General features: G+C 32.7%; 3 protein-coding genes across 5 annotated transcripts; 2 read left to right on the top strand and 1 right to left on the bottom strand.

Annotated features, from left to right (window-relative positions):
• Positions 1 to 6,083: 6,083 nt before the first annotated feature.
• Positions 6,084 to 8,265, top strand: LOC11441329 (F-box/kelch-repeat protein At3g23880). Its single transcript, XM_003594035.4, has one exon. The coding sequence runs from the start codon at positions 6,313 to 6,315 to the stop codon at positions 7,429 to 7,431; it is 1,119 nt and encodes a 372-aa protein (XP_003594083.2). The 5' UTR covers positions 6,084 to 6,312; the 3' UTR covers positions 7,432 to 8,265.
• Positions 8,266 to 8,673: 408 nt separating this feature from the next.
• Positions 8,674 to 12,817, bottom strand: LOC112419201 (protein FAR1-RELATED SEQUENCE 12). 3 transcript variants are annotated; one of them, XM_024776321.2, is made up of 3 exons: positions 12,619 to 12,817; positions 9,998 to 12,357; positions 8,674 to 8,876 (listed from the first exon to the last, which is right to left on the bottom strand). In XM_024776321.2, the coding sequence occupies exons 2-3, from the start codon at positions 12,277 to 12,279 to the stop codon at positions 8,750 to 8,752; spliced, it is 2,409 nt and encodes an 802-aa protein (XP_024632089.1). In that variant the 5' UTR covers positions 12,280 to 12,357; positions 12,619 to 12,817; the 3' UTR covers positions 8,674 to 8,749. The 3 variants fall into 3 exon arrangements, with proteins under 3 accessions (XP_024632089.1, XP_024632090.1, XP_024632092.1); XM_024776322.2 differs by lacking the exon at positions 8,674 to 8,876 and adding an exon at positions 8,914 to 9,089; XM_024776324.2 differs by lacking the exon at positions 8,674 to 8,876 and having other exon boundaries at positions 9,645 to 12,357.
• A 2,157-nt stretch (positions 12,818 to 14,974) lies between these two features.
• Positions 14,975 to 17,417, top strand: LOC11441943 (BI1-like protein). The gene is made up of 4 exons (XM_003594034.4): positions 14,975 to 15,393; positions 15,486 to 15,599; positions 15,916 to 16,073; positions 16,832 to 17,417. Exons 1-4 carry the CDS (start codon positions 15,099 to 15,101, stop codon positions 17,036 to 17,038), a joined length of 774 nt encoding a protein of 257 aa, XP_003594082.2. The 5' UTR covers positions 14,975 to 15,098; the 3' UTR covers positions 17,039 to 17,417.

Here is a 17,417-nt window from a genome sequence, read left to right as displayed (position 1 = left end):
GACATAAAATTGAGTGGTATTCTTATGCAAAAAGTCACTTTAATCTTGTGAAATTATAGAAAATAGGAATCAGGTCCATTGCTTCTGCAAATTTTATCAACTACTACTTGAATTAGTAGTGATTGATTATTATTTTTTAGTCCTGTCCTGTCCTGTTTGCTCAATTCCTTAAATCTCTGGACTACTTGAGTTTGTTGAGGATTAACTGATATAAAATTTATCCAGGTTGGTTGCACTTGATGTAGCTTTACTCAAAGTATAGCTGCACTTGTAAGCAGTGTCTTGATTCAGAAAGTGCTCCTTATTTGATCATAGTAGTCAAGCGGCGCTATAGCGGACGCGCGTAGCGGCGATGAACCGCTACGCTAATCGTTGTAGCGGTGCGGAATGAGATAGCGGTCGCTTTAGCGGCTATAACAGCATAGTGGAGCGGAGCAGATAGCGGCCGCTTCGGCCGCTATTTGATTTTAGTTGAAAATTTTCATATTGACACTATTTTTAAAACATTTTGTATGGTTTTCAAATTTCTAAATTGATTTTAGGGCATTTTGGGGATTTTTAAAACCAAATTGAGTTGTTGTATGGTTTCTCTTCTTTTTTTCGTCCTCTGTTTTATTTTGTTTTATGGTTTCTCTTGTTTTATGATTTTTATTTGAGTGTTATATTTAATTTTATATTAAATATAAGTTTTTGTTTAAAAATATATAAGTTTGTTTATACTTTATACCCTTATTCATGTCATTTGGTTCAAAAAATAATCAAATATCGGTAACACTATTTGTCATACCACTATACGCTAACCCGCTATCCCACTTTTAAGGTCGGCCATTATGCACTGCAATCCGAGATTGACTACTATGTTGAATTTTGATCAAGTCTTTTGATATTATGTTAGAGACTTGAAAGCTTTCATAAGATTTGGGTGTTTTGTATGATTTATGAATGTTTTATGAGATTTGAATGTTATATCTAATTTTATATTAGATATATGTTTGTTTATAATTTTTAGTATTATTTACGTAACTGTCATGGCTCTTTTTAATAATAAAAGCATAGTTTTGAAAACCGGACTAGATCGGCCGGTCGAACCGGTCCGACCGTGAACCGGAGGGGTAACCGGTTCGGTTGACATATTGGATCGGTCATGCATTTAAACCGGTGAGAACCGGCATGAATCGGAAAAACTTGGTTAAAACCGGCGGTTTAATGAGCTGACCGGTTTTTTTAATGAACAATTGTTTTATATATCAAAAAATTGAAAATTGGTGCAACTGGGGATCAAACAGGCATGCATGCATTCACTAAGACACTAAGAACCACTGAACCACTTTTGTTTGTTGTGATAAAATATTGATTCATATTCATTACATATTAATTCAAAATAACATATTAATTTTCCATTCACATTTGAACTTGTATTGTCTTTTTTTTTTTTTTTGCATAATTTGTATTTTCGTCATTTTTTTTTAATAACTTGTATTTTGTGTTTCTTAAAAATAAAAAAAAAACATGTATTCTCTTTTTATTTTTTATTCTATCTTCATAATATATTATACAAGTAAACGTTTCTATTTTTTTAAAGGGAACCAAACACTCTTTTTTATTTTAAGGAACCAAGCTCACTCTTATCATTTAAATATTATTGTCCGACATCTCAAATATTTTAATAAATATTTTTTTTACAATATTTTTTTTGAAAGAATAGTTTTATTTTACTATATTTATTTGAATATGTATTACTCTCTTCGTCCATATATTTAAACATCTATTTGATTTTATTTTTGTTCTTAAATGTAAACCTTTTTTAAATTACAACACTCATTAATTATTTTAGTTTCTAAAGTGACCGAGTCACCGATTCAATCCGAGTTAATCCGATTAAATAACTATATAAATTTAATCTAAGGACCGAGTTATCTAACCGAGTCATCCGAGTGGTTCCGATTCAGTCATGCGGTTCGACCAATGACTCAGTGGTTCGACCATTAATCATTGACCCAGTACCCCCGTCGAGTCGATGACCGAGCCGAGTTTTAAAACTATGAATAAAAGTGTTATTTTAACCAACAGTTTTAAGAGGATTTAATTTTACTGAAATTTCCAAGTCTAAACCATCTATAGTTTGTTGCCTTATTCTATCTGCAAATGGTTGCTCAAAGATGGACGTGTTTCTTTGGTCCTTGCTCTCTCTTTTTTCATTGATCTCTTTTTTAGTTCCCCTCCCCCCTATACATCGTTCTTCTCAAAAATTTGGATGTTTAAATTTATTTGATTTTAATTGAACATCTTAAAATCAAATTCATTTCCTAGTGTTAGATACAATACGAAGACTACACTTTTCGTTTTGAATACCAATAGTTAAATGTTATGTGCTGAATTTGGATCGCTGATATAAAACACGTTCTATCAGAAGCTTATTTTCTTGAATAAAATTTGGATGATATTTCCTTAATATTCTGTTTCCTATCAGTTCTTTATTCCCTACTTTTTCTGTGCATCTGTTGGATGTATTTGCATTAGAATATGAGGGTATGCCATTTCTAAACCAATTATTCAGTTTGTATATGTAATTTATCATGCTGCATATGTAAACTTGACTATACCTTCAATGTTTTAAAGGCCATCTATATAGAGCATAATAACCTGATCAAAAATTGACTTAAGTTGAGGCTCATTTCTTGAATGAAATAGATGCAGGGAGGGTTCAGGAAGAACGCTTCTTAAGTAAAAGAAAACGATAATTTGTTTCTCATAGAAGTCAAGGAATGGAGTTTTCTCTACCTTATTTCGTTCCAAATTGATACAATTACATTATGTCGTTCCAAGTTCTTCCATTTCTGTAAGATAACATATGCTAGCTTGCCTTCAGTGACATGGAAACACAAAAAGCATTATATCTCCCTATAGCTAATACATGAGTACTGATGAGACCAAACTAAGCTTTAGTTAGTTAATATGATAGATGGTCTAAGACTAAGATCTGAAGATGTAATTTTTTTTCAGCATCTCACCTTGAAAAAATTTTAAATTCAAACTGATAATTTGTAGTTCTTTTTACAACATTTAAGTAAATTTAAATGAAAATGGTAATTCACTGTTATTATATAATTAATTATCTTAGAAATCAAAGAGTGCAGTTTTTTTCCATGTTCTGGACCACCAGCAAAATGGTCCACCGTGTAAAGGACATTCTTTTACTTTTAGTATAAGAACTTATTCTTTATAATAGTTTGAATATTGTTGTTTCCTTTTCAAAATTACTCATTTTCTTAATTCAATTTTGATATTTTTTAGTGTGAGTTAACATACGTTGATATTTTTTAAATCGGTTGAACCGGTTTAAAAAGTAATTGAACCGATATTAAAAGTGTTAACGTGAGTTAACTCACGCTGAAAAATACGAGCGTGAATTAATTCCCGTTGACTCAACGCTAACTCACATTGAATTAAGGAAATTAAAAAATTTAAAAGGGTAAAGAGCAATTTTTTAATAGTTTACGCTCACGGATACATTAAGATAGGCTCAAATAACAACAATATATGAAAGAAGAAAGAAAAAAAAAAAATTAAGAGTCTTTCTTTGACAATTGTTACGATTAAGAAAGTATATAACAATTTCTTATTAAATTATGTTGTGTTTTTTTTTTTTGGTACATGTTATGTTGTATTTTTTTAATGTGTTCAGAACAGTTATCTATCTAGAGTGGAATATTCCCATTAGCATTGTTCACAGAACACTTGTTATGTTTTCGTAAGCCATTATGATAAACAAAGTGTATCGTATCTCAAATTGGATTTCACTTGTGTTATTAGCCTTGTTTGTTTTTAAGTGTATTTTAGATGGGAAAGAAGATAAGTGAGGTATAGTGATTAAAATAAATTATTTAGATGAAAAAAATAATTATTATTTAATAAAAAAGATAAAAACAAAGACATTAAAGACAGCACATACCAACAACATTCGAATGAAATCCATCTCAAATCATGATCATTTTTTTTGTATCATTCACCACCATGACAAAATTTATCAATCCCTCCAACTGAAAAAGTTTCATAATTATTTTCTCAAATCAATCAACTTTTTTATTTTCTTTTCCTTTTATCTTGACAAAAGTTATTCAATTAAATATTAACAAACACTTGACAATTCTAAAAAAGACATAACACATAAAAAAACAAAAAAAAAAGAGTTACAAAAAGTGTTTCAAAAATAAAGTATAGATTACAACTCAAATTTATTCTTCAACTCACTTTTACATAAATAAATTTTAATATAAATTATTTTATCTTCAATTCATTTTTATCATTAGAAAACTAAATATACAAAGAAGGATGTGATTGCAAGACTTTGTGATAAGAATGTTAAAGCTAATCTTATCACATTTATAAGATACATCTTGTGGATGAAGATGAACCTAACCTCAGCATAGTGAGTGAGTGGCAGAGGTACACTCATTCACTGCCAATCAAAGATTAAAGCTACAAATTTATTGGGAAACAAAATATGAGCAATTGAGGTAGTGATCATATAATAATATGAGGTCATTGTGGATATCCCCTTCCAAGAAAATGATGTTGTTGATGAGGTGCGTATGCAGTTGCTACAACTTGTAGCCTTGTTTCTATGTCATGGCAATCCTTTAATTGATTGCTTCATCAAGAAGAATCCTTGTGTGTCTGACATCAGGTTAAATGTAACATGCGAGGCTGAAAGCGACAATTATTATGGTGTCACATATTTTGTATCTTTCATACGTTCGGTCAGATAAATAAACAATACTAGTATAAAAGACAATTTTATGTTAGTTACTCTTATTTAAAATTTATCCTTCCCATGTTCATTAACATATCAATTTCAGTTATTATGTGTGGGAATAGGGATCTTGTTCCCTAGATTCATGCATTCACCTAATCGATGATTATTGGATTGAGATCAGCGTTCGATATCCATCAAACAATCAATAAAATGGTGAATACGTAGAATGAATCCTTATCTATGCAAAAGTTCTAGAATCATTCCTATAATAGTTTAACAAAAATAGTGGGATGAGATAGAGTACAATAGTTTCTAGAACCGTCGCATAGGAACACCGTGACACACAACATTTTTTTTTCAAGGACCGCGACACACAAGATTGTGACCATTGCATGCTGCTGCAAAAACTAAATAGAGGTGGTTCAAACCGCCGTGGCTTTAACTTATAACCTCCGCAAATAGTGTTCTTTATGGTGCAGAGAATCATAGTCGTAATGGAAGAGCATTTTTTTTACCAATTAATGGAATCGCATAATGCTCCATTATTTTGATACTTTGTAAACTAATAGAATAAAATGGAAAATGATAGCATCTTTACTAGTACAATGAAAAACATCTCGAATAGAATGCGGCCTTTGTTTGATTTTTCTTCATTATGTTTCATTTTATTCTACTTTATTTTATTCATTATCAACTAGTAGACATACTAAGATTACTCTCACCAAAATTACATTCATGGATTATTTATGCATACATCTTTATTACAAGTTGATAGTAAAATAAGATGATTGACACATATAATTGAACTTTCCACTTACATCATTAACATTATATGAGACATTCTCCTCTAATCTAAATTACGTTTAGTAACTAAATGATTTGAGTTTGTTTTAGTAAAAAAAAATCATATATGTGTCAATTGTATTGTATGACTATTAAATATTATATTCTCTTTAAGTTAAATTCTAAAGTTGAATCATTATATTGTGAGAGTTTAATTTCTTTTGTTAGATTCAACTTCTTTGGTTATGAGAAGTTTCAATTATAGTACATAAAAAAAGAAAATTAAAAAAAACGAAAAAAGCATTTACACAAGTTGAATATTTTTTTGAATCAAAAAGAAAAGTTGAATATTTTTGGTTTCAAAAAACAAAAGATTAAAAAAAATCTCAAGTAAAAACAAGCTTTATTGGTTGATTGGATGATGATTGTTTTGTTTTGACAATAGTGTTGTATCATATGATGTTAGATTCTTTATTTCGTTTTCTTCCTCTTCTTTAATCTTACTCACACGCTAGTGTCTTACCATAACTGCAACGTGTCATTTTACCATGTCTCAAACATTCACAATTTTCATTTCATTTTTATCTTAGACTATTTCAATTCAATCATAGACCATATGAAATGAAACCATATCAATATATTTTTCATCATCTTCATTACTATATATATCATTCATCAACCACCACATGAAATGAACCTCTCAACACTCACACTCTCACTCTCTTCATGTCATCATCACATGAACAAAAAAACCATCACCGCCATCACATATCATGAATCAAAATAGCACCATGATTCTTCCATTACCCTTTCTTCCTGAAGAACTCATTCTTGAAATCCTCATAAAACTTCCAATAAAATCTCTATTACGTTTCAGGTGTGTATGCAAATCATGGTTACACATAATTTCCAATCCTTACTTCATAAAAAAACAACTTCACTTTTCAACACAAAACACTCACTTCACAACCAATCATAGAATCATATTGAGTGCTACTACAGCTGAATTTCACCTCAAATCTTGTTCTATAACTTCTCTTTTCAATAACCCATCAACAGTTTCTGATGACCTTAACTACCCTGTTAAGAACAAGTTTCGCCATGATGGTATTGTTGGTTCTTGTAATGGATTACTTTGTTTTGCTATAAAAGGTGATTGTGTTCTTCTTTGGAACCCTTCAATAAGGGTCTCTAAAAAGTCACCACCTTTAGGGAATAATTGGAGACCAGGTTGTTTTACTTGTTTTGGTCTTGGTTATGATCATGTGAATGATGATTACAAAGTTGTTGCTGTTTTTTGTGATCCTAATGAGTTTTTCAGTGAATCTAAAGTTAAGGTTTATAGTATGGCTACTAATACTTGGAGGAAGATTCATGATTTTCCTCATGGTGTTTCACCTTACCAAAATTCATCTGGGAAATTTGTTAGTGGTACACTCAATTGGGCTTCTAATTACTCAATTGGTTCAAGTTCTTTTTGGACTATTGTTTCTTTGGATTTGGAGAAGGAAACTTATAGGGAAGTGCTTCCACCTGATTATGAAAAGGAAGAGTGTTCAACTCCTAGTTTGAGTGTGCTAAAGGGTTGTCTTTGCATGAATTATGATTACAAAAAGACTGATTTTGTTGTATGGTTGATGAAGGATTATGGTGTGAGAGAGTCTTGGATTAAATTGTTGACAATCCCTTATTTGCCAAATCCTGAAGATTTCTCATACTCGGGGCCTTATTGTATTTCAGAGAATGGTGAAGTCTTGTTGATGTTTGAGTTTGACTTGATTTTGTATGATCCAAGAGATCATTCATTTAGGTATCCTAGGATTGAAGGTGGGAAGGGTTGGTTTGATGCAGAGGTTTATGTTGAAAGTTTGGTTTCACCAATGAAGGATTGAGGTTGATGAGCTTGATATGCAACTGAAGTGTAAGGAAGAATAAAATGAAGTGAAATCCTTATGGTTTTTATTTCTGTTCATGTATTATGCCATTATTAGATGTATAATATGTATGTGGAGAACTGAGAGGCAAAGCAGTGTATATAGGTGTTGTTAGTATTTGATATTTGATGAAGCTCAGTTGTCTGTTCTTGTGTTGGGTTATGATATAAGATAAAACATACAGTTTCATCTATTTCTTGATATGTGGGATGATTATGTTGTTGTGATTATTTTGTGGAAATCGAGTATGTTGCGCATAAATACGGAGACTAATTTCTCGAGCTGAAAAGACCACAATAGATGCCAAAGTCTTCCGCAAGTTTAACGTTGGTGCTTTCTCAACAAGATTCAAACCAAGGTGTGCGAAAATACTAAAGTAGTTTCCAGAGCAGAATAAAATCACAATGAATGTCAAAAAATTTCCTCAAGAGTTTTTAATGTTGGTGCTTTCTATAGACATGATTCAAGTTTGGACCCCTGGACGCAAATACTAGACAAATTTCTCGAATCAAGTAAGATCGATATGGATGTCAAAGTTTAAGAGTTTTAACTTTGGTCAAGAGCTTTAATGTTGGTGCTTTCTCACAACACAAATCTGAAATATCTGTTGTTGTAAAACCTAATAAAGATTTTGTGCAAGATCAAGATTTAAATAGTCATGATAAAAAAAAAAAATGAAAATAGATATGCAAAATTCTGCCACGTGATTTAAAGGTGGTAGAATTTTCTTAGAATATATTGGTAGAAGTGTATGATTTCTTGTATTATTGTAACTAAGCATATTTTAAACTACTAGTCTTCGATTCCAATGCATTTCTGAAAGAAGAATATGGACCTTTCTCAAGTTGAACTCAAGTGGAAAAGATAAGTAACTAACTGCTTTTGAGAAACAGGGCATATTCTGTTAGTAAAGGATAAAAGTAGGAAACTTTCACATTCCTATGCAACTATATACCTGCATTGTCTATATAACAAAGAACAATTCTGAAGCCAAGAACGGAATAAAGTAAAAAGCTCGAGAATCTGGTTCTCTAGCACAAAACTGAAAGCAGATCAGTGGCATGTTCAGTAGATATGAAAAACAGGAATGAGCAGAATATATCTACAAAATTCATAAAATATAGAATAAGGTAAAAAAAAGTACTACAGTTTTTATTTTATCACATGTATATTTGGATACAAATAATTGTGATTTGGGTAAAAAAAAAAAAGGGTAAATATTTAGATGCTTGATAACTTTAAATTAAAATTGATTTTGCCTCTGTTTGAGCCCACATTAAACTATAAGGCTCTCATTTGTACTTTCCAAAGTGAGAAGAGAAGATAGTGGGAAGTGGTTTCTCCATGCAAACAAACAAACACACGCTTGTCTCCAAAGCTCACAAGTGGCATAAAGTACTTCTCTGCGTTATATTAAAAAAATTATACTCCAAATTAGGAGAAAAAGAATATCTGTAAACTAATCAGAAGACAACTCCCAGAAAGCTAAATAGAGAAAGTTAGTACAAAATTTGCTCTCAAACGCAGCACTGGAGTGTGGAGGCCGGTGCTAATTACACGTACATTCCCATTCCCAATGAGACCTTTCTTGTGGCTAAATATTGAGACATTTGTTCCTTAAAAGAGTAAAACGCCAAAGTCACTCATGATGTCAATCTTAAATAAACAAACAATCATGAGGCAAAGTACAAACAGAGGTTATACATTCATACCAACTCTGCATGGTACATGGAATTCAGGTAAAATTTACTACTGGATTAGCTGCAGTAAATACTAATCATGTTCTAATCAATTCAACCGGAAAAGGACAGTTTTTTTCACAAGAACTAGGATAATCATGGTTTTGAAATTCATGTATGTGGTTTATTAATCAGTGGCTATCATCTTATTCCATTTGCTGCCTGCCAAATGAAACAGAGGGCGGTAAAGAGACTATCTGGTGATGGGTAGTGGGGATTTTTCTTTGATTTTTCCATTATCCAAACTGCTTTATGTCTACATCAATCTAACTCTCAGACTGAAAAATACTTGTCCTCTCCACTTCCTTAAATCCAATTGGTACAATAAGGATATAACAGCTACTCTGGTTTCTTTTTCTTTCATAAAAAGATAATTACTTTGACTGTTTTGCTAGTTGCCAAACATAATAAACAGCAGATGTTGCTTGCTCATTGGGAGGAAAACCATTCTGCTTTTCTAAAATGATGATAAACACAAGCAACAGAATTGACATGTGCAACATAATCAAAGTGAAACCAATGTCACACCTAAGATGTTAACTATGATGGCAATGATGGAGTGGTCAATACAAGCAATCTGAACAAAATTGGATATCCTACAGCTTCTGTATGGTGCAGCAGCTGTAGAGGATAATCTGAAACTTAAAACGAAAGTGTGGAACTACAAAGGTGGATAAAAGATGGTATCAGATTACAAGAGCAAAAATGCCACCATAAATTAACAACTGAAGCTAAAAATTAAACTTGCAATAATGTACAACTTCGTAGAACTTGAAGACATTCACCTGTGCCGACAAAGTTTTCTCCCGCCCTCTCGTAAAATCTCATACGCAAGTTTATACTTTTCAATTGATGATGCACCAGCATCTATGTATTTAGATGCTGTTTCTCTTAGACTCCATAGCATCAAACTTTTTAGCTCCTGAGAGCTACTCCATGATCCTATGTCGGGAAAAACACCATCCTCGGCATTTCTCGTCCATCGGTGTAAGATGTAGCGAGAAGGAACTTCTCTTACTTCCAATATTTGAAAAACCCTCAACACGTGTCTACAAAGAACGCCTTCATATTCAAACATCTGACAGCTACAACTAATGTCAAGATTGGATGCATTGAATGTAACTACATGCTTCACCATATCATCATTTCCACACTTACGCACCAAATATCTGCTGAGGGACCCTCGTTCGTAGATTGCAAACCCAAGATAACTAAAGCACTGCAAAAGCTCTTTCTGAAATACTTTGAATACTGCAAGAGTGTAAAGCCTTCTACACTGTTCTTCTACTGGCTCTTTCGTTTGCAAAAAAGTTTGAAAATTGGAAGTATTAAAATCCTCTTTCCTTTCTTCTTCACGACGTCGCTCGAGACCTCTTTCATAACGCGGAATGAACTCTATGAGAGGTGTTTGGCCATTTAAACTTCCACCAAAGAATGATTCCATGCTTTCTTTCATAGGAATTCCAGCAGAAAATGTGCCCTTTAAATAGAACGGAACCCAGGATGCACGCTTCTCATACATTTCTTTTAGCCAAGCATTGTCCTTCAATCCATATTTGACGAGTAAAGCATTCCACGAGGCGTCAAATTCATCGACTGTCTGGCTCTGGTAAACGCACTTTTCATAATCTTTAGTGAACCCATTACCCATCAGACCGGCGAGCTCTTGTTCCTTTGCATTAATTTGCCACAACGAAAAGCGATGATTGGTTACTGGAAAGACTTTTGCTATGGCCCTCTGGATTGAAACATCTTGATCAGCTATTACTGACAGAGGCTGCCGGCCAGACATTGCTCTTACCCATGTCTGAAACAACCAAGTGAAAGACTCTTCAGATTCATCAGCAATTAGAGCACATCCAAGAAGCACGGGCTGCTTGTGGTGGTTAACTCCAACAAAAGTAGCAAATGGTACCATATAAACACTCTTTCTATATGATGTATCTACAACGAGGACATCGCCAAACTGACTACATGAGTATCTAGATCTTCCGTCAGCCCAAAATATGCTCATGCAATTACCATTATCAACTTCCATGGCATAAAAGAATCCTGTATCTTCTGCTTGCCTTGACTGAAAATACTCTAAAAGCATGTTGTACCAATCACTTCTAATGTGATTTTGTCTAGCCCCTCTTAGGACAGGGTAGTTATCTATCCTAAATATGTCGCCATTCACCAATTCAGTGTTTACCTCCTCGGTCAAAATGTTGGAAGCAGGAAGACTTTTTGTCTTACGTTCCTTTTCAAGGCCCAGATCATGATTATGATCGTTTTCAAGACGGTCGACTACCCACTTTCCTGATGGTTGATTCTTAATCCTCAAATAAGCCTTACAGCCAACTCTGGAAGGGTGCTGGAACCCTTCTTTTGAGCACACAAAGCGTCGTGATGTAATTGATCCGTCATTTTTAGAACGAAACAATTGACCGACTCGAATTCCAAAACCCATATATGCTGCATGAGCATGATAAAATTGGTAGGCTTCATTAGGGGTACTGAACTCTTGACCAACATATGGTTCGATCCTGGCTTGTACTTCAAGTTCTTCTTTTCTCATACGCTTGAAATTAATAACGCCAAAGGGAGAAATAGGTTCACCATTCCCTACTTCAAGCATTTTCTTCCTCGGCTTGCGAGTGACTTCAGTAGAAGACTCAATAGCTGCAGAAGCCTTCGGCTGCAATGTTGGAGCGAAACTTTCACTTTCATTTTCAAGATTGTGGTTATGATCCTTATGAAAATGATCAACAACCCACTTTCCAGAATCATTTAACTGCACCCTTATGAACGCCGGACAACCAGTTCTTGAGCTGAGCTGATGTCCTTCCTTCGAACACACAAATCTTCTAGAAGAAACCGACCCATTAGTTCTCGATCGATAAAGTTGACCAATCCGAACTTTAAATCCCATTCGATTACCATACGATATATAGAACTTAAGTGCATCATCAGCATTAAAAAACTCTAACCCTATGTATGGATCACAAGAAAAATCTATTTCATCCTCCCCAATTGTATTACTCATTACCAGTTCAGTACCAACCGGATGCTCCTTTACAATCATTATCTCAAATCCTACTACCTTCCCTTTTTCAAAGCAAACAAAAGCACATTCCACACATTAAGATAAAAACACTTATTCCTGCATGGAAAGTTATGATGCAAAATTCAATACAGTTATACAATTGATCATAAAATTAATCATCACTACATTTTTAATTTGATCATAAAATTATCATCATCTGAAGGAGGTAAATTAATTACTACGGAATGATTAAGTTTTGAACTAGAAAAAAACGAAATGAAGCAATTAAGAAATCGAAATAAATGGGTTTTAGCAATAAAAAGTCAAAGCAGTAGGAATGGATCGAAATAATTAGGGTTTAAGAAATGAAAAATTTACCTGGAATTGAAGCATTGATGAATGGGATTGAAATGGAATTGAGAGAGCAATAGTGGAATTGGGGACAAATTGGAGAGGTGTAAAACACGGAGGTTGTAAGAAAGCTTGTTGTTCAGATTGAGCTATGGCGGTAATTGGGATATAGATGGAACCCGGATTAGGATCCGGAAACCCGTAAATCCATGTAATAAAAAAATGGAAAAATACTCATTTTGGTCGTGTAATGAGCACTTATAATCTAGACCAACAAAAAAATATGAGCACTAATAATAATCCATCTTTTTTATTTTTTTAGGTAGTCGCTAGAATTTACCTTATAATAGTTCATCTTTTAATATATCAAAATAGTCTTTAATTGTTGCACATTTTATTTATACAAATAATCTCTAATGTTAAAATAGTTTTTCAATGTTGGCATTAACTATTTTCATATAAAAATTGATACAACAAAAAAGTATCTACGTATACAAAATTATATGATAATATGTAGGTATCTTAAAAGACTAATATAACAATATTAACAAAATATTTTAATTTAACGAACTATTTTAACTAGAATAGTGTAAAATCAGAGATTATTTTGATACATTAAGAAACTATTATGACTACTATTTATAAATTCAAAGACCAAAGTCGACATTACCCCAATAAAAAATAATAAATTACTCATCATTTCTTCCATAGCTAATGATGTTACAACATCATCCCCTTATGTTTAAAATAATACACAACTATCCCCACAAAGATGTTGAATTATATCTTCTGATTCGAAATTTATATTATTTCGTTAACTTTCGTTTAACCATGCTAAACAATATTTTATTTTACCGAAATGAGTGTCTTTTTAACACAACTTATGAAATATTACAAAATATATATTAATTTCAAAAGTGACGATGGTTAGCATGATGAACTTTCGACAATGAAAAGTTCAAGGGGTTCTATTCACAAAACCATATTCGAGAATGGAGACACAAAGTATGGTAAGATTTCATACGATTCAGCGTATATCGATGCATAATTATCATGACTAGATCCATCATGATCTATTTGGATCTCTGCATCTCTGTTCGAATATAGCCTTTGGAGATTATTAGCATGTTTGGATCAACGTTGGCATGCCAAATTTCGCATCCCAGTGTATGTTAGACGTGATATTTATGAAACTACAATATGTAGCTTTTGCTCTGCCATGATAATTCACCGCACTTTTTGTAAAAACAAATGTGTGTCCAAACACTATCTATGTCCGAGTGTGGTTGGAATGTACCGTGGTGGCAATTCATATGAGTATATATATTATAGCATTTGCCCTCTAGGGTGAGGGACTTGTCATGGAACCATTCTCAATTTGACTAATAACATGATTTGAAGCTAATTCCCTTTGAGAAATTGGATCGACAATAAGAGACAAAGTCGACTCATGTTCATCCTCACTTGAATTGTTATTGTCATTAACACATCTCTTATTCTTGAAGGAGCCATATTATATATTTTTATGTTAGGTGTTTTTGAAACTAAAAACTTGACTCAACTATATAAAAAAAAAAACAACAATTTCTTTATTGGGTTCAATTGTTCAAATTTCTTGTATATATAATATGGGTCTTGTTAATCGGTGCCCCAGCGCATTGGTTAAGGATTCAATGAATAGAAATTTTGTCTTGAAAACATAAGGTGTTACTTTTGACCAAATAATGATTACATTATTTTTTTTTTGATGAAAACTTTCTTGTGTTTGGGTGCTCAATCAATGCCCCCAAGAGCACTATTAGCATATACATAACCAACCAATAAAATTATTTTGTATTGGTTTAGATCTATTTTCTATTATAAATTGAATTAAACCGATTGATCACACTAATATGCGTATGTTCTATTTTATTATTTTTGTAAAGATTTTTTCTTTCAGAGGAATTTTAACTTTAGATAAACGAAATAACAAAACTTTATTTATTTTGGTAAAACTTTATTTTAAAAATGACTTTTCACTTAACAATGTAGATATTTTTACAAGTTGAGTTGTAATTCGTGGATTCAGAAGAATTATTTTAATAAAGCCTTAAGTTATCACAATCACAATTATGATAAATATTGTTACTTTAGTAATGTTTTTCATGGGACTTTAGTAAAGTTTTTTTTTTAAAATGTGCCTTCAGATGGATTATAAAAAGAAATATTATTGTGCATTTTCCTATTTGAAAGTTTAAAAATTGTTATTTTTAATGCAAAATTTGTCTTTATTTTAAATTTTTGGTACTTTAACATAGTTTAGTAATTTTTGTTTTTCGGTAGAATTAATTAATGAATTACATGATTGAAGCAACGACTTGAAAGATACCTGTCACCGCTAAAAAGTAAACAACGCGCATTCATTCATTTTTGTCATCATCATATACACACACTTAAGATATTTTCTCCTAAAAAAAACCAGAAGAAGCAAGAAGACGAATCTGTTAATCAGATCTCCGAAGAAGAAGATGATGATGTTCGATCAGCAACCACCACATCAACAAGATAAACGAGGCTACACAAGCGTGAAAAGAGATGAAGCTGAATTGGACATCGAATCTGGAGAAACCCTCTACCCAGGTCTCTCCCTCGGTGAAAATCAACTCCGTTGGGGTTTCATCCGTAAAGTCTACGGAATCCTCTCCGCTCAGATCCTCTTAACCACCATCGTCTCTGTCATAACTGTTTTCTATACTCCTCTTAATCTTCTTCTTAGGGGCAATTCCCCTCTTCTCTTGTTCCTCGTCTTTCTTCCATTCATCTGTACTATTCCAATCCTTAATTGTTCTTTTTATGAATTAATTAGGGTTTTATTGCATGGATCTTATTTTTTATTTTTTTTATTTTTTTTGCAGTTTTGATTCCGTTGTTGAGGTATCAGCAAAAGCATCCTCATAATTATATCTTGCTTGGACTTTTTACTTTGTCGATTAGTTTCACCGTTGGAGTTACCTGTGCTAACACCGATGGTAGGGTTTCGTTCTCGTTCATATGTTATTATTTGTCTATTTGATTTTGCCGCCACAAAAATTGATTCTGGTTTAAAATTGAATGTAAGTAAATTTATTTAGGTTTATCTATGTTCATGTATTAGCAAGTTGGACAATAAATTTGATTGTAAAAATCAATTCTAGAATCAAAGCTATAATTTCTAGAATCAATTCTGCTCGAGAGCAAATAAACAAATCAATTATATACCTTTAGAATCAATTGCTCCAAAATTGAAACTGAAAGTACACTATTTTTATTCTCATGGGTTGTAATATATGTATTGTTGTAATGCAGGAAAAATTGTGCTTGAGGCGTTGGTTTTGACATCTGCGGTGGTTTCTTCTCTAACTGCTTATGCTTTCTGGGCTTCCAAGAAGGGCAAGGATTTTAGCTACCTTGGTCCTCTTTTGTTTACCTGTCTCTTTACTCTTGTACTCACCGGCATGATGCAGGTTGGTTGCATTTCTTGTCATTTATTTTGTATCATTGATTGATAACTGGTTGTTGGCTGTTTTTTTTACTTTAGTTTTATACGTTTCAATATGAATGAATGTGAGGTTTTCTGTGTGTGTTGTTTATATATGAATGTTAATGTTAGGATGGATAAGTAGTCACGCAGGATAACATAGGATATGATTAAGAATGGAATTACTAGAGAAAAAATGAGTAGCTACCATTGTAGAAAATATGGTAGAAATCACTAGCACAATTCGGAATTGCGTTGAAATCACATTGACATTTGAAGCTATGTATTGGAAGTAAGTTTGAACCTATACGACGCTAAACCAAACATGACCTAGTCCAAGTCTAGGTGGTCTATGAATGTATGGAGAAGATTCATAGAAGCACTTATAAGGAGGATAGATGAGATAAAATTCAATTCAATGTTTAGAATTAAAGGGAGACTGGTGTATCTAAACCTCAGTGAATGGTGAACTGTTGTTGATTCCGAGACTCCTAGAGACAGTTTTTCGTATTATATGTTTTGATACCACGGTTTCAAACACACTGATATTTGAATTTTAAATTGGTTTTTGTTTTCCATTAGGTGGTGTGTGATTCATAATAAGACATTTTGAAATTGTTGTATTCATGTGGTTGCATCACCTAATGAAAAAAGTCTTAGCTATAGATACACACATGAAATTATTGTACATAGATTATGCTTGCAGCTTTTCTGTTGCTCAAGACTAGATTTTCTTTGGTACAGATGTTCTTCCCTCTTGGGCCAGTGTCACATGCTATCTATGGTGGAGTTGGTGCTATGATTTTCTCTGCTTATATTGTCTACGACACTGACAATCTGATCAAGCGCCATACTTATGATGAATACATTGGGGCCTCTGTCACTCTTTATCTCGACATTCTGAACCTGTTCCTTTCCATCTTGAGGATTCTGAGGGAGGCAAACAATTAATCATCCTTAGTGAATTGAGGTTGACCAAAAATAAGTGAAACTACTTTAATGCATTGCATCTTTGTGATGCTGTAATAAGCATAATGCAGATATACAATGCTTTTCTAGTATTCCTTTACAGCTGACAGATGGCACTTTTGGTGAAATGGGAAATTTGTAGCTTTACAATTGTACTTAGTGTGATAAAAGAATTTCATCTGGGAATTGTTCTTTTAACTATGAATTTAATGCTCTCTCGCTATATTTAATACATAGGTTATCATTCTATAACCCTGGTATTGTATGTAGAGAATTATGATATCATTGCTGGTGTTATTGTAAAATGCAACTTGGTGCTATGTCGAATTGTTGATGATAAATGTATAGTTTTGATATCTTA

Source organism: Medicago truncatula, chromosome 2, assembly GCF_003473485.1.
Source record: "Medicago truncatula cultivar Jemalong A17 chromosome 2, MtrunA17r5.0-ANR, whole genome shotgun sequence".
NCBI lineage: Eukaryota > Viridiplantae > Streptophyta > Magnoliopsida > Fabales > Fabaceae > Medicago > Medicago truncatula.
This window is presented reverse-complemented; position numbering and strand designations above follow the sequence as displayed.

Coding starts and splice junctions, on each gene's coding strand:
- LOC11441329 (XM_003594035.4), top strand. CDS start 6,313: ATGAATCAAAATAGCACCATGATTCTTCCATTACCCTTTCTTCCTGAA.
- LOC11441943 (XM_003594034.4), top strand. CDS start 15,099: ATGATGATGTTCGATCAGCAACCACCACATCAACAAGATAAACGAGGC. Junction 15,600..15,915: donor TACCTGTGCTAACACCGATG/GTAGGGTTTCGT, acceptor GTTGTAATGCAG/GAAAAATTGTGCTTGAGGCG. Junction 16,074..16,831: donor TACTCACCGGCATGATGCAG/GTTGGTTGCATT, acceptor TCTTTGGTACAG/ATGTTCTTCCCTCTTGGGCC.
- LOC112419201 (XM_024776321.2), bottom strand. CDS start 12,279: ATGATTGTAAAGGAGCATCCGGTTGGTACTGAACTGGTAATGAGTAAT. Junction 8,877..9,997: donor AGAAAACTTTGTCGGCACAG/GTGAATGTCTTC, acceptor AATATAACGCAG/AGAAGTACTTTATGCCACTT.